This window comes from Dipteris shenzhenensis, chromosome 2, assembly GCF_047967505.1.
Source record: "Dipteris shenzhenensis isolate YYH24624 ecotype China chromosome 2, Dip_SZ_1.0, whole genome shotgun sequence".
NCBI lineage: Eukaryota > Viridiplantae > Streptophyta > Polypodiopsida > Gleicheniales > Dipteridaceae > Dipteris > Dipteris shenzhenensis.
In genome coordinates, this window is record NC_141597.1 from 54,748,747 (window position 1) to 54,765,690 (window position 16,944).

The 16,944-nt window shown below is 43.2% G+C and overlaps 1 protein-coding gene across 1 annotated transcript; it reads left to right on the forward strand.

The window, feature by feature from the left end:
- The first annotated feature begins 223 nt into the window (after positions 1-223).
- Positions 224-3,409, forward strand: LOC147904997 (uncharacterized). Its single transcript, XM_087396333.1, has 3 exons — positions 224-513; positions 2,389-2,537; positions 3,144-3,409. Exons 1-3 carry the CDS (start codon positions 313-315, stop codon positions 3,286-3,288), a joined length of 495 nt encoding a protein of 164 aa, XP_087252459.1. The 5' UTR covers positions 224-312; the 3' UTR covers positions 3,289-3,409.
- The last annotated feature ends 13,535 nt before the right edge of the window (positions 3,410-16,944 follow it).

A 16,944-nucleotide genomic window follows, 5' to 3' on the forward strand; every position in this document is an offset into this window, starting at 1 on the left:
GATGCGCAATTGAAGCAAGGGCTTCTTCATGCCATGCATAAGCAAAGCAGGGGCCTCTACTATACACACACATATATATGTATGTGCTCCCCCCGGCCACCTCGCCCCTCTCCCCCCCCCCCCAAAAAAAAAAAAAAGATGGTCAAAATCAAAGTTGACCAAAGGAGGAAGGGTGGTACGTGGTCGTCTTCTTCATCGTCTAATTCAAGTTTGAGCTTCCCATTTTATTCTTCATTCATCAGCTTCTTCGTTTTCCATTTTCAAGCTGCTTCTTCTGCATATCAACAGAGCTCTCTTCTTGCCATAGCTTCCATGGAACGCCTCTCCCCCTCCCGTCTCTACGTACGTGCTATCCCTCCCGCTGACATCAACAAGAACACCGCCTGGTTCCTTTACCCTGGAGTCTGGACCATCTACATTCTCATCCTTTTCTTCTTGTGGCTCGTCGTGCTATCCATTTTCCACTGCAGTGCTGGCACCGCTTGGGCCGTTGTCAACCTGCTTCATTTTGCGGTGAGCATTTTCAAACGTTTTGCTGCTTTCGTTGCCGTTTTTGCAACTTCTCTTCTTGATCCGACGTTCTGCTGGGTTTTGCTCCGTTTTAGGCCCGTTTGAAGTGAGTATCGTATCTGGAGGCTTGCATTCTGGTGTTAATGGTGTGCGATTTCCGATTCGATCACTTGTGCCTTTACTCTGGCTTTCAAAACTTCGACAGAAATCAACGTTCCAGATTCCTTTTCGGTGCCTGTGTTCCAGTTTACGTTCGATATCCCATTGGCGTCAAGGCCTCGGGTCGTCTTTACAATAATTTGCCTTGCGCTGTATTCTTTGTGGATTCTACATCGTTTTCGATCTCTTTTAATGTGCGTTTGATGCAGTGCTTTCATGTAATTCCAATTATTCAGTGCACTTTCGTTCTTTAGTGACCATAGAGCTATAGATTGCATTTGTTAACTTGTTAAACGTGTGGATGCGCATTTCGCTGGCGTCGTTTGCTTCGTCGTCCGCTTCACTCGTCTTGCTGTTTTAGGTGCCGGTTTTGCGATTCTTCTTCTGATCCTACCTTTTGCTGGCTTTCACTTCGTTTCAGGCCCGTTTGAAATGACTATCGTATCTGGAGCTTGTATTGTGGTGCTATGGTGTGCGAGTTCCAATTCGATTACTTGTGGCTTTACTCTTTCTTTCGATACTTCAGAAATCAACGTTTGAGATTCCGTTTTTGGCGCCTGTTTGCGATCAGTTTAGCTTATATGCGCCATTGGCGTGAGGGCCTCGGGTCGGCTGGAAAATAATTTGCCTCGCGCTGTATTCTTTGTGGATTCAAGAGCGTATTCGATCTTTTTTAATGTGCGTTTGATACAGTGCTTAATGTGATACCATTATTCAGCGCACTTTCGCGCTTTAGTGGCCATTGTGTTAATAGATTGATTACATTTGTTAACTTCGTAAACGTGTGGATGCACGTTTCGCTGACGTCGCTTTCTTCGTCGTCCGTTTGATTCATTTTGCGGTGAGCATTTTCAAACGTCTTGTTGCTTTCGGTGCCGGTTCTGCGATTTTTTGACCTTTTATTGCTTTCGCTCCGTTGTAGACCCGTTTGAAATCAGTATCGTTTCTGAAGCTTGTATTCTGGTGCTATAATATAGTGCGATTTCCGATTCGATTACTCGTGACTTTAATCTTTCTTTCGACTCTTCATTGCTGGCTGTGTGCGAGTTTAGGTTAGATGTCCCAAAAGCCTTTAGATTGAAGAAATTGGTATTCGATCTTTTTGAACTAACGTCTGATGCAGTACTTACAAATGATTCCGTTATTCAGTACACTTTCGTACTTTAGTGACCATTGTGTTAATATATACATTTGCTAACTTCGTAAACGTGTGAATACACATTTCTTGTGTATATTCTGTTGCGGAATTTTTGGATCTGACCACGTTGGAATGTGTACCCTCGGTAATTCCCTGCAGCCTTTGTATCATCCCGAACGCAAGCTTCCTCATGGACATTGACTATGCTCAGCCTAGCGTGGTTTTAGACTCAAAGAAGTTTCAAAGGCACATCATAACATATTCCGAAACTGTACAGGAGCAACTCCGTTTAATCCAATGCTTTTTATTCTTTTGGGAACTTTGTTTAAGTGCCTTGTGCCATATGGTTGATAGATTGCTCTCATGTTTTCAATAGAGAGTTTTCTCACTCCTTGGCAGTGGATTCCTGTCTTTTTCTATTGGCTGTCTAAGTAGCACGTAGGAGTTGTCATCTCAAGTAGAGCTTATGTTATAAATGTTCTTTGTGTGTTTAGTTATGCACAATGAGGTTAGCTGCAATTATCTGTTGAATGACACACATTTTATATAACTTTGCTCATTGCTGTGTTATGTTTCCATAGATTACATATTGGTCATTTCATTGGAGGAAGGGATCTCCTTTTGCTGAAGATCAAGGGATGTATAACAAATTAACCTGGTGGGAGCAGTTGGAGGATGGAAGGCAAATGACCCGTAACAGAAAATTTTTAACGATAGTCCCGATGCTTCTGTAAGTACAATTCCTAGCCTTCATATCTTTCATAAAACATTTTCCCTTTCTGTGGTTGCGGGTGACTATGTGAGGCATGAAAATGAACAATGCAATTTTGTTCATCATTCATGAATAGCTCGCTGTAAAGACGAGTAGCAAATTTTGTGCTCACTGGAATCACTTCACAATTTATCTAGGCATATGACATTTTTGTCTTATGGTTGCATTGACGGAAGTAGTTTTGTGCTGTCTAGGTGAGGTCCTTTTCAAAAGGGTTGAAGCAAAGTTAAGGAGAGTCTGAGGAAATGCTTTTGGCACAGTACTGCATTTGTACGTTTGATTGTATATCTGATATAGAGTTAGCACTCACTTGATGGATGCATGGCATGCTGAGAGAGATGGTGTTTGGTCATGTTAAGCGGACTGCCTTTTGAAGCTTTGATCCCGATGTCAAGCTGGTGTGCAACAATATAGATGCTCTAGGTCTCTTACCATGGTTGAGGAGACTGCATTGTACATTGTAGTGGTGAAATCAACTTGAAACAATATTTCGGGACAAAGTCTAGCTCCCCTTTAATGCCTGACAGCACCATTGATATATTTTTGGGTGAATTTCTGTGGCAGATACTTGGTTGCTTGCTATACAACGAACTACAGGAACCCTTGGTTTGTTCTCAACACAGTGGCTGTGCTTGTATTGGTGATTGCAAAGCTTCCAATCATGCATAAAGTAAGAATATTTGGCATCAATTCTGATTATCCAACTTAAGGGTATACCTTGTCAGTCATGTCAAGAAATTTTGGCATTAAGGCTGACTATCCAATATAGTGTATACCTGTCAGCTTGTGCAACTTGTGCATGTAGAAGTTTGAAAAGAGGAATTATTTGTACAGGGACTTGCCTTACGAACTTGTAAATGAGGTGGGTTTTGTTTTCCACCAGTCACTCATGTTTACAGATTTGAGGTGCATATGTACGCACGTATACCTGATTGTCTGCAGACTACAAATGTATATGTCATGTCTGTATACACATTGCAGTAAATACATTTTCAAACAGAATGTTTACAGCTAATTGGAGTATCTTATGTGTTGGTGTGAATTAGTTATACTGTGCATAAAAATTAACTTGTCAGGGTTGTAAGGGAATTCTACATTGCAGATGGTGCTTTTTGAGCAACCAACAGGAACAAAGAAACCTATAGGAAAGAGCAAATACTTTATATTTATGGCGGTAATAGCATCAATATATTGCACTGGGTTCTTTTTGGGTCTTACATTAATTGCAACCTATAGAGAATATGGATATCTGTGTATATTAATTGACTGAGGGTAGAGACAATGGCATGCAAGTGTCTCTGAAATAACTAGATCTACATAAAAGGAATCTAAATTTGTCTAAATTTGCACATCATGACAAGTCTTTGTTAGAGAGAGTTTGTAAGAGGACATAATGGCACGTGGATGGTATTGAGTTCGGATCCTATAAGATGAGCAACTATTGTCTCAACCTCCCCCCATACTTGTTCTTTTCGATAAAAAATGTGCCAATTACGAACACCCAAATAGACTGGCACAAATTATATGTCATATGAGAGCAAGAGTAGAAGATAATATCGAAAGCAACCTGTCAATGTGCATTGATGCCAAATTGATGAATTGCACTTTGGACCTTCTTCCACACACTTCGCACTAAAGGAACTTCCGAAGAACAAACTTCCCCCCGGCCACCCCCCGAGTTGTGGAATCTACATACGTGCCACTCTAGCTTTCCAACCTTCTTTAAAGGTGCGCATCTTCCAAGCCTTGCATAATCCAAGAGCGGGAAAGAGACATTGATAAGTTTGAGGCGTCCTCATTTTACTTGCGGAGGATCTACTTCGATTATCTACTTGCGGGGGATCTACTTACTGGTTGTGAATTGGTGGGCCAACTATCCTCTTAAAACATAGTCCCCCCACACATGACCAATCTCACCTTATAGAAAACCCATAAATGCTTCCATTGGCATAACTCTTTGCTATTCTCAGATTTAGCCATGCCAAAAGACCTCCATTTACTTGAATAACCCGAGACCATCATATGGATTCTTCAAGGCTACTGTCACCTTGAAGGCCACCCTTGTTGTTTCTAAGAATACTGCCAAATAGCTTTTGCCAGCAGCTTACCAGGTTCTTGGCAAGATCAGAACCATGGACTTTGAAAGGGACGAGTTGCATGACCTGTCTATGACGGACTCAGCTAGGTCGCTACTTGCATATGCTAGTACAAACTTATTGTGGTCTCTGATTGGATATTTCTTTGGACATGGCTAAGATTGAGGCCACAAATCTTGTAGTGAATGAAGTCGAGGATCTTGTAGAAGACAATAGAGGAGAGGTGAAAGTTGAGGGACAAACCTTGCGGATACTCTCTTGGAGAAGTGGTTCATGTAGGCAGTGCCTCTTTCATCCAACCATGTCAGAGACATCAATGCAAAAGACTAGTGGCCACTTACAAAAATGTGGCTACTCGGCAACCTCCTTCAAAATTGGGAGGGTGGGGTTATTGGGCAAGGCATGCTAAGAGAGGGACCCACATGGCACATCTCCTAGCTCCCCCTCCACTGCAGCTCCTCCTACCACATGGCAACTCTTTATTAAGAAATAGAAAAAAAGCATCTCATTTATTGGAGGAACCATGCCATATGCATCTAGTATAATGATGGACAAAGTTAAGATAGGCATAACATAAGGTTGACATGCCAGATGGGGCTGTGCAAGGTTCTCAGGAAAAAAATTCGCTTCGGCATGCTAGGCAAGGGATGGCTTAACGACGGCCCATGGGCTTCACAAAAATTTTGAAGATAGGGAGCTCCACCTCAAAACCACTAGCATAACTTGTGTATGGTGCAGCGATCACCTCTTACCCTTTGTACATCCCCAAAGCCATTATGGCGGCAACCAAACATACCCTGCCCAACGAGGAAGGCAAGAGTGGAAGCAATTAAGGAAACGGAGCGGGGAGGGGGAGGGGGGAGGGGTGAAGAAAGAGGAGTTGCCACGAGGGGGGAGGGGGACGGGGACGACAGGGAGGGGGGCTCGTGGTGGTGAGGGAAGGAGAAGGAGGCTCCATGGGGGAGTCTACAACATTGTTGGGAACATGGGCGAGGGGATCCATGGGCACGAGGATCCATGGGCAAAGGGATCCATGGGTGAGAGGGATCCATCAGTAAGAGGATCCATGGGCGAGGGGATCAGGAGAAGGAGGCTCCATGGGGGAGTCGACAACATTGTTGGCAACATGGGCGAGGGGAACCATGGGCGAGAGGATCCATGGGCGAGGGCATCCATGGGCGAGGGGCGAGGGGGTCCATGGGCGAGAGGATCCATGGGCAAGGGGATCAGGAGAAGGAGGCTCCATGGGGGAGTCGACAACATTGTTGGGAACATGGGCAAGTACCATGGCGAAGCTGCACCATACACAAGTTATGCTAGTGGTTTCGAGGTGGAGCTGCTTCTCCTCCCCGCCATGGCGAAGCTGCACCACCTTCTCCTCTCCACCATGGTGCCTGCCCATGTTCCCAACAATGTTGTCGACTCCCCATGGAGCCTCCTTCTCCTAATCCCCACGCCCATGGATCCTCTCACCCATGGATCTCCTCACCCTCGCCTATGGATACCCTCGCCCATGGATCCTCTCGTCGCCCATGGATCCCCTCGCCCATGTTCCCAACAATGTTGTCGACTCCCCCATGGAGTGTCCTTCTCCTGATCCCCTCTCCCATGGATCCTCTTGCCAACGGATCCCCCCTCTCCTTGATCCTCTTGCCCATGGATCCCCTCGTCCATGAAACCTCTTGCCCATGGATCCCCTTGCCCATGTTCCCAACAATGTTGTCGACTCTCCCATGGAGCCTACTTCTCCTTCCCTTGCCACGAGCCCCCATCCTCGTCCCCCTCCCTCCCTCACGGCAACTCCTCTTTTTTCCCCCCTCCCCCTCCTCGCTCCATTTCCTTAATTGCTTCCACTCTTGCCTTCCTCGTGGGCGGGGTCTGTTTGGCTGGCCGCCATAGTACAAAGGGTCAAAGGTGATCGATGCACCATACACAGGTTATGCTAGTGGTTTCGAGGTGGAGCTCCCCATCTTCAAAAATTTTGTGAAGCCCATGGGCCGTCGTTAAGAGGCTACAAGTTGTGGCTTAAAGATTTGTGAAGAGAGACAATAATATATATATTAAATAAACTAATTTAGTATATATATATTCTCTCTCTCTCTCTCTCTCTCTCTCTCTCTCTCTCTCTCTCTCTCTCTCTCTCTCATCCTCTCTCTCCTCTCTCTCTCCTGTCTCCTCTCCCTCCCTCTTTCTCTCTCTATCTCTCTCTCTCTCTATATATATATATGTGTGTGTGTGTCTGTGTGTGTGTGTGTGTGTGTGCACACGTGTCAGCAACATGGCAGTCTGTCCATGCGATTAGAGCTGAAGCTAGAGATGTGCAATGCGTGGTACGAGGCACGTCAAATCGAAGCTGTGCAACATGTGGCACGACTCCGCCCGGCCAGTGCTACTTTGGATGAGCTCTCATCGCATTGTTAACATGTGGCTTCTCATTTGTGTGCCCATGTCAACCACGCCGCATCGAGGCCCAATCCTATGGGAGTCTTATGGCACCTTGTGCCACATCATGTCATTCATACTGTCTGCACGTAGTGCCACACATCATGGGCACCGCGGCATTTGCCCTATGCTCTACTCTTTGACCTATACCACGTGTCATCGTCACGTGATTGAAAGGAGTTTTTCAATTCCAAGTTTATGGCCAAGGTACTCTGTCCACAAACCATCTTGACTAGTCAATCCAAGGGTCCGCTTCCTCTTGCAATGTTTCTAGTGGGAGTCGTCTTGACCTGAGACTACAAAAAAGAAGGCTAATACTAAGACAATGACCCTTGCCAAGGGATAAATCATGAGATCAACCCTTTGGGTTCCATCTCCTTATCTCATAAAAAGCTCCTCAATTCTCTCTCCAAAACATTCCAAATTTGACTCGCTAATACCAGATAGAAGAGGTATATTGGACACATGTTTAAGAATAATAATTTTAGTATTCGAACCAAGTACTCCAAAGTGCCAATTTGTATTTGATCTTAGAGAGCATCCATTTAAACCGTTGAGCTTTCCAATGCAAGCTACAATGAGATAATGTTTTTATTTGTCAAGATTTTGGTTGTACAAGAATCTCCATGCCTTTGCTCCATCCATGGACACATTGCAAGAAGCTTTTGTGTTGCACCAAACAATTCCTTGTCACCTTAAGTTTCACATGTCATCCATGGAACCCATGTTTGAAAGCAACTCCTTAGCTTGTGCAATGCAACGTACGGGTACTTCTTCCAAAATGGGCACTTTGGCATAAAGCTTTTGTGTTGCACTGAACATGTGGATACACTTTGCCCCATAAATGGAAACGCTATCAGGAAGATTTTTTGTTTCACTGAACTACCACCAAACATTTTCTTGTCCACCTTAAGTTCCACATGTCCTCCATGGAATCCCATCTCTAAAAGCAACTCTGTAGCTTGTGCAATGCAACGTGTGGATACTTCTTCCAAAAATTCAATTCCAAGCATAAACAAGATGTAAATCTAACAACATGCAAGTATGTGTAGTTCATCATGTAAAGTACATTTACTCTCTCTAGTGGGATGGGCAAGATGGGATCCCACCTTGAATCCTTCTTTTAATGATTGGGTTCTATCCTTTGGTTGCAAGAGAGAGTGGCATTCTCCCATTGTAAGCTTGCCTTTTGCATCCATTCAGAACATATGCAATATATAGGCATGTGAATTTTTCCTTTGCAGTTGTATCACAACCATACAAGCATTGAGTGTCTAGCAACATGCCGTTCAACTTGAAATGTTCCATGCGCATCCACCACTTACAATGTTTGGCATCACGCTTGCTTTTTAGTAATTGATGGGATTCTTTTATTGTGCTTCAAAGTAGTCCACATGGCCTTTATGTGCTTTTATGTTGCACTTTCTCTCTAGAACCCACTTCAATGTCTCATGGCAATCTTTTGGAGTCTCAAATATTCCAATCCACCTATGCAAGGCTTTGTTCATAATACAAATTCTCACCTTCTTTAGCTTGTGATCTTTGAATAGTTGAGCTTCTTTCATTTTGATGATAATGGAGTTTTAAATATTGCAAACCGAGGAAGTTGGCATAGCCATAGCTAGCAGCAAGACCCTCTTTTAATTTGTGAAGAGAGAGAAAGCTAGTTCTCGGAGTAGACGGTTTCCCCAAGCTGGGTTTGAACCTAAACCGGCCCCAAATGAGCATGTTATGCATGAATTGATGAACTCTTAAAGATGTACCCCCTTTGTACAGTTGGAGGCTCTCCACCTCTCCCCTTGGTGTCACCCTCACATGGCATCGCCATCCCATGGTAGCTATCTCCTCCTCGAAAACCTCAAGATAATTTGCAAGCTACATTGTGTGCATGGACAAGGAATCCTTTGATGAAGCCACTCGGAGGAAAATTTATATTTGCATACATTGCCCTACATTCATTACTCTGTTTAAGACAACAAGACAGAGCAATTACAGACGCACTTGATAGATGCGCAAAATAGGGGGCACGTCTGTAAGGCAAATAGAATAGTGAAAATACGGGCGCATCTATTAGCCACCATATGTGCTTCTCAAAGTGGACTAAGAAATGTTGCACAACTTCCTCATCCCCTTGAACAAAGCACAAGTCTTTCTTCATAATACAAATTCTCACCTTCTCTAGCTTGTGCTCTTTGAATAGTTGAGCTTCTTCCATTTTGATAACAAATACTAGCTCACCATTACACTCTATATAATGAATTTGTTACTCTAAGTCCAATGCATTGGCTTTCTCATGAAGATCCTTGTTCTAGATTTGAAGATCTTACATGGAGTCATGCATTGGGACAATGGTACTATTTCCCAAATGTCCTAGTTGTTCTACTTGGGATCAGAGCTTCTCCCTTGCTTACATAGCCATAGTCTGGAGCATGGTTCAATCTATTACAATACCCAAGCAGTCTAGCATGTCCATTGGGGGCCGGATCTATCAAATATTGAGTGGGCTCGAGTGGAGGTCCTACAGGTTCTCATGCTATCATGGATGATTCGCAGTAAGCCGTCAGTTTCTCACCAGATCATTCTAGCTGAGTTTGGTCATCTCCACTACTTGGAAAAATGGGCAAAATGGCTTCTATTCTATACACTAATTGGAATGGTGTAGAGCCAATAGCTAGCTTGTGTGTGGTTTTGTAAGCCCATAAAACTTCTGCCAAGTGCCTGTCCCAATGCCTTTTCTTGGTGTCTATAAGCTTTCCCATTGAATTGCACAACAATCCATTTGTTTTCTCAACCAAGCCATTCCATTGGGGATAGTATGGCATGGACATGCTATGATTATCTTTAGCTTATGCACCACATATTCAATTAGTTCATTTCTAAAAGAGGTTCCTCCATCAGTGAGAATTTCCAAAGGACAACCAAAGCATGAACAAATTTGATCAAAGAGAAATTTTGCAACTGTGCTTGCCTTGCTATTGACTGTGGCCTTGGCCTCTGCCCATCGAGTTGCATAATCTGTGGCCACCAATAAATAATGCTTGCCCTAAGATGAGAGCGAGGGAGTGGTCCCACAAAGTCCAATCCCCACCTCTCAAATGGTCCATATGCTAGAATAGGCTTCAAGGGCCCAGGAATCAACTGTCACCTTCCAAACTTTTGGCATACTTTACAACTTCAACACCATTCATATACATCCTTATGGAGGCGTGGCCAAAAGTAACCTACATTAAGAATTCTCCTAGCTGTGCTTGCTAAAGCAAAATGACCAGAGCATTCATGACACATTTCTAGGATTCTCCTAGTCTCCATGGGATGGACCACCCGACGGAACACCTTATCTTTTCCCAATTTATAAAGAATGTCATCGGTACAAGCCTTCCTTACCAATCTATGCTTCTGTTGTGGAGTTAACCCTTGAGGAAACATGCCTTCTTCCACATATTGCTAAACATCTTGTAGTTCTGGCCATCTAGTGTCTACCAAAGAAACCACCCCCCGGTCTTGTACTACAATGGCTTGAGTAGCTAACTCATCTGCCCTTTGATTTTCTTTCTGTTTATATGAACAAACTTGCAAAAATCAAACTGACTACATAGTGCCATAGCCTTTTGATTAAGCTCCTTCAAATGAGGACTTCTTGTCTTGTAATGCCCTTGCATTTGCTTTATAATAAGCTGAGAATCTCCTCTTACTTCCAATTATTAACTTGACTTTGAAGACAACCCTCCAAACCAAGAATCAAAGCATTATACTCAGCTGCATTGTTAGTTGTGATACCTGGAAGCTCTTGTCCTCTTGCCCATACTTCTTGACCTTCAGAATTCATCAAGACCATCCCCTCGGCTCCTTGTTGGCATGAAGGACTAAAAGCCCCATCAAAATACAAAATAAAAGCTGTTGGTGGTGTATCCCTTTCATCTTTAATGTTCTCCTTACATTTCTTTTCTTCTCCTAGATCCTCCTGTCATGTGAGCAAATCTGCCATAATGGACCTAGTGGTATTTTTAGTGACAAAAGAGAAAGAGAACTCTTGAAACTGTGATAACCATTTTGCAAATCTCCCCCCAGGATTAGGCTTGTGAACTAGATATGCTAATACAGACTGAGAGGTAAGGAAGAAAAATGGTCGAGGTAATAAATAGGAGCAAAACTTTCTAACTGAAAACACCAAAGAGAGGGCTTGCTGCTCCATTTCTTCATACCTTGTTTCCACCTCTATAAGATGTTGGCTGGCATAATAGATGGGTTGCATTCTACCTGCCTCTCCTTTTTGTAGCAATACAGCACCAACTGAATGCAAAGATACACTTAGATTTACATAAAAGTCTTGAGACCAGTCAAGGGGCTTCAATATTGGGCCCTTACTCATGGCCTCATTAAGTTGCTGAAAAGACTCTTGTTGCTCCACACCCCATTGGAAAGAAACTCCTTTTCTTTTCAACAAGTTCATGGGATGCACTATCTCTATGAAATCATCACAAAAGCATTGATAATGCTTGCTTTTTCCTAGAATTCTGCGAACACTAGTGACACTCTCAGGACTTGGCAATGCCATGATTGCTTGAACCTTGTCAGGATCCATTTGCAGGCCTTCTTTAGACACAATATGCCCCAACAAGACTACTTTTGTTTGAGCCAAATGACACTTGCTAGGATTTAGACACCCTTTTGCTTCATCAATCCTAGCTAAGGCTATCTTTAACTTCTCCATGTGATCTATGCACCGAGAATAAATGTAAAAATCATCCAAAAACACCCTTATGAACTTTCCCAAGTAAGGCTCAAGCACTTGACTCATGAACCTTTGAAATGTAGCTGGTGCATTGGTCAACCCAAAAGGCATCACTCTATAAGCAAAAACTCCCCAAGGTGTGACAAATGATGTTTTTTTTTATCTTCCTCCCAAATACGAATTTAAAAGTACCTAGAATACCCATCACATACAGAATACATCTCATGCCCTGCTACTTGGTCTAGTATTTCATCTTGGAATGGCAAAGGAAAATGATCCCTCTTAGTGCATGCATTCAAAGGACGAAGTTGACACAAACCCGCCACTTATTTCCTTTCTTTGGTGTGACAACTACAGGAGATATCCATTCTGAATCATCAACAGGAAAGATGAATCCCACCTCAAGTAGTTGCGTTACTCTTTCTTTAGTGCCTCAGCTTGGATCCCCCCAATTGCCTTAAACGTTGCACAACTGACTTGCTTTCTAGCTTCAACTCAATCTTGTGCTCCACAAGAGAGACTGGTCGAACTTGTGAATAGCTTGTTGCAAACAGACATGGAAAATCATCTAACATATCCAAATACTGGAGCTTCTCACTACCTGATAGAGAATCACCAAGAAGCTCTTCATTGTGTTGGCGTCGTTTAGTGTGCTCCACATCCTCCATATGAAGTGTCTCTACAGGATCTTCTTGTACCACCACCTTGTTCCCTCCTAACTCATCCTGATCAGCACTAAGACAAAGACCAAAGGCCACTCCTTCCACCTCACCCTTTGAGCTGGACTCTTCGGAGCTATGCCCTGTCTCTTCTTTTTCATCGGTTAAGTTAGAGCTCGAACTCTCTGATGTTGAAGACTCCTCCTTGATAGCTTTCTTTTTGTGGCTTCTAATGTTGTAGTGCACCTTCTTATCATTTCCTTGCACAATCAATTCTCTAGTATCCCACTTTTGAACAGCCTTCACCTTGTGTAGCCAAGACCTTCCCAAAATCAATGGATAGGCACGTGCATTTGGCTTGGTAGGGATTACCTAAAAAGTAGTCGGCACAGAAATTCCACATACATCCACTTCTAGATTCTTCACAACTCCCAAGGTCTTTACCCTAGTGTTGTCAGCCAATTTAATGCAATAAAGAGAGGTAGTAAAAGAGTATTTTAAATCAACATCTATCATGGTCTTCTCACTCATGACATTAATCGATGCATCTCCATCAATGTACACATTAGAAATCACTTGACCATCACTAATCACATCAACCACAAGTATATCATCACCAACATCTATATCTACCTTTTGAACAATAGGAATGGCACTTTTCTTCTTTTTCTTCTTTGACACTGTGACATGTTGAGGGTAATAAACTTCATGCACCTCTTCACTTCCTACTGCTTTTGAATTGAGCGACAAAGATATTTATCATTGAGAAAGAGATTAAAAAGGAGCTTTTATGCCAAGATACCACACCATACTTTCCTCCCTTAGATGAGAATGAAGATGGTAACATCCCAAACGATGTACTCAAGCATAGGGAGAAGGAAAGGATCGGCAGAGGCCATAATCTCAGCAAGCCGTTCTGTGCCAAAGAGAAGAGCGATACATTATTAAAAGAAGATCTTGTGGCTCAACATGACATGAACTGACATATATCAAGGAGCTTGAAGGGGCTGATTGGGTCGGATGGGTAGGTTCTGAGGAAACATTGCACCTCCATAGATACCTTTACACTTAGCTCAAAACACTCTGCAAACTGTCATTAGACATAGAGGCCTATAACTTTCAGTAGATACATGATATCAAAGATTCAAACACATATAGAGATGTGCCTTGAGATGGGCTTCGCGTTGATATATGTTTCGTAAGAAACAAAGAAGCGGCTAGAAAGTTATGGGCAGTTTACTCGACGGGGGTAAAAACTATCATTAAAATACACTGTCAAACACAGATACTCATAACTTTTTATAGTAGTATTTGATTCAAGGTGTAATCACATAGAAACATGTGATTTGAAGAGAGCTTTGTGCTGATATAAGTTTCATCAAAATGGAACTACCGAGCAGAAAGTTATGAGCAAAACACTAACAAGGGGTCAAACTGTCATAAAAACTGCTAATTTCGCCTGAGCAAGATGCTCCCTCAAGACTCCACCTTCATCAACAATCCACCACTCATAGATTTTGCCTAGAAGAGAGTAAGTAACTCCCTTGGTGGCTTGAGAAATGGATGGACCATGTGTGTGCAATGAGCGGCCGAATAGAAAGAACTTCTAAGGCTTTGAAAGAAAGAAAAGGGAAGAGAGACTGAAGAGAGGGAATACGAAGTGATCTTCATTATCAATAGAGTGACGCTCCACTCCAATGCAACTCAAAATACTATAACCACAAGGGAGAAGAAGAGGTTTCATACATACAAGAGGGAGTGGAATCTTCAAGACTACTCATAGAGAGAGAATGAACTAGAGAGAGATGGACTCAAGAGTCTACATAAGAGAATATCTACAAGAGGGAGAGAAGGCTCGTGGAAGAGGCTTGACGAGACTAGAGCTACAGCAACATGAGGCCTAATGGTAGAAGAGATGTTGAACAGGGAGAGGAGGGCTCCTTTTATAGAGATTTTGTCACCCTCCTGCACCCATTTACAATTGCTACCTATAGATTCCTTTCCCCATCAATCACATAAGCCCGTATGTCACCACCATCCATGTCCTTTTTGGGCACTCTTGCCAGCCCACGGGGACCCTCTCTTTTCCATATGTCCACATCCTTCTTATTCCACATGGGAATTCTCACATGGGAATTCTAGAAGGATTCCTCTTGACTCCACACTCCTCCACATGCCTTCCGCACGGTTGGCATCTGGCCTCTCTTATATTATTGGAACACATGGACATGAGCCCACCTCTTTATATGACTCACTCTTCCTATTTTCTAAAAACCCCATAATATCCCATACACAAATAACTCTCACCCCATACCAAGGTATTTATAATTCGTACCTATGGTATTTACAATGATCCATTCCACTCATCCTCTCAATCCCATACAATATCTTAGAAAATAAAAATAAGTGAGAGCCGCTAGGTTATCACTTGATACTCAAACTCTTATCAAACATAGAAGAAAACAATACCAATGCCAAATTAAAAATATCAATTTTTGGCGTCACAACACTCTTGTGCTTTGCTAGCTTTCCCCATTCCTTCCGTAGTTTTGGAGACAAAGAAAGTCATTGACCAAAGGTGATATGAGCTTCCTTTTCTTTAAGGTTGGACAACAAGTCATAGCTTCCAATGCCTTGTCCTAAAGGAAAGTCTGACTAGCTAATTCTCCTTCTAGATGCCTTCTTTTTCTTACTACGACGTTCCTCTTCCAGATGTTCCTCATCTACTTCTTCCTTGCTTTCTTCTTCTTCTTTTGCTTTACCATGCCCCCGTTTAGCGATCATTACCTCTCTTTCCTCATCCCCTGAAGTAGCTTCTAACAAGGATACTTTTTTTTCTTCTTTCTTTCTCAATCTAGGACACTCGGGGCGATAGTGACCTTTTTCATTACATTCATAGCAAGTGACCCCACTATTATCTCGAGGCCTATCTTCACTCTTTGGTGCTCTAGGTTGTCGTGCATTAACCAAATGCAATTTCAATTCAGCAAACTCTGCCATCAATTGGGAGATATTATGATCTAACTCAGAGGACTTTGGTACCTGAGGAGTGCCCATTACCTCCACCTTAGAAGTTGAAGCTGTTGAAGACACAAAGGAGGATTAGATCTTTAGAGAAGCTTCTTTCTTGGTTACAATGCGAAGTGCCTCCACGTATGTTGTTGGATCTTTACTCATTACTTTTGAGTGAATGCGAGGCTCCAAAGCCATAACAAATTTGCTCATCTTTAAGTGCTCCATCCCTATGAGACTTTGAGGGGCCGATGATGTAGATGCCACAGCTCGCAAAGCTGACCTTTCATACTTTGTCCATAAAGTTTCATATTGGATTGCCAACGCAGAGACCATCTCACCCTCTCCTTGATAGAACTGGTCCAATTGCAACATCAAAGCATTTGGTGACTCCACTGCCCTAAATCTCTGCTTCATTGCAGCCACCACTTGGTCCCAATCCTCCTTGGTAGAGTCCGACAAGGCCTCATGCTAACTCAAGGCTACACCTTCAAGAAAATCAGGCAAAATCTCTGCCCGATCCTTCATGGACCATCCAGAAAGCCGGCATCCTCGAACAAAATCCTGAAGATTCTTAAGACTTCGGGTCTTCCCCTTGGGTCCCTCAAAACACAGGAATCTTCACCAGGATGAAACACAAAAGGAAAACACCAAGATCCAAATCATATCCCAAACAAGATCCTATAAAGCCTTAGTATACCAAGACCAACTTATTATGCATAACTGTAAGAAAACAATACAATGTCTGTGCTCAACAGATAACAGGATCTCGTATGCAAGAGAGAAAATAGATAGTATGGAGAATAAAAAATTTAATTACTGTAAGACTGATACAATAGATGGCGTTGCCTCCCAACCATGCGCTCCTGTGAAAGAAGCTTCGATGGCATGCTGGAAACAGTAGAGGACGGAGGCTGGATGCTAAGGAATCAGGGTTGCTGTAGCTAATGATGAAATGGGCTTCACGGGCTTGCTCTTATATAGCCACCACAAGTAGTCGGTTAGAGCCAATTGGGTGACCGACCCAGTTCACCCAAAACGACCGACTAGGGGTCGGTCCCAAAATGGGCCACCGACCACATGATAGAACCGATGCACAAAATAGAGCAACTGACCTACATTCTCCGTCAGCCCAGAGCCATCCGGGATCATCTGAGGCTCCAAACGGGCCCTGCAACCCAAGAGTGGGCTGCCCCGGGAAATGCTCCGTCTACCCTCAGTGCAGTCAGTCATGGGATGCCTTCCCACACGTGCATGTAGCCTAGTTGGCGGTGTGCCAACTCTATCTAAAGCCGTCCATCCATCAGGCCATACATGGCCCCCATCTGGTGTCCAAAGCAGGACCTACCCGATAACCGAGCTACTCAAATGCCTTCTCCTCATATGGGAGGCTTACAAGTGTTGGAACATGAAGCCAAAGTGAG

Bases quoted from the DNA above. Each gene is read 5' to 3' on its own strand.
- LOC147904997 (XM_087396333.1), top strand. From the start codon at position 313: ATGGAACGCCTCTCCCCCTCCCGTCTCTACGTACGTGCTATCCCTCCC. The intron at 514-2,388 runs GTGAGCATTTTC...ATGTTTCCATAG, and splicing joins TCAACCTGCTTCATTTTGCG to ATTACATATTGGTCATTTCA. The intron at 2,538-3,143 runs GTAAGTACAATT...TTTCTGTGGCAG, and splicing joins ACGATAGTCCCGATGCTTCT to ATACTTGGTTGCTTGCTATA.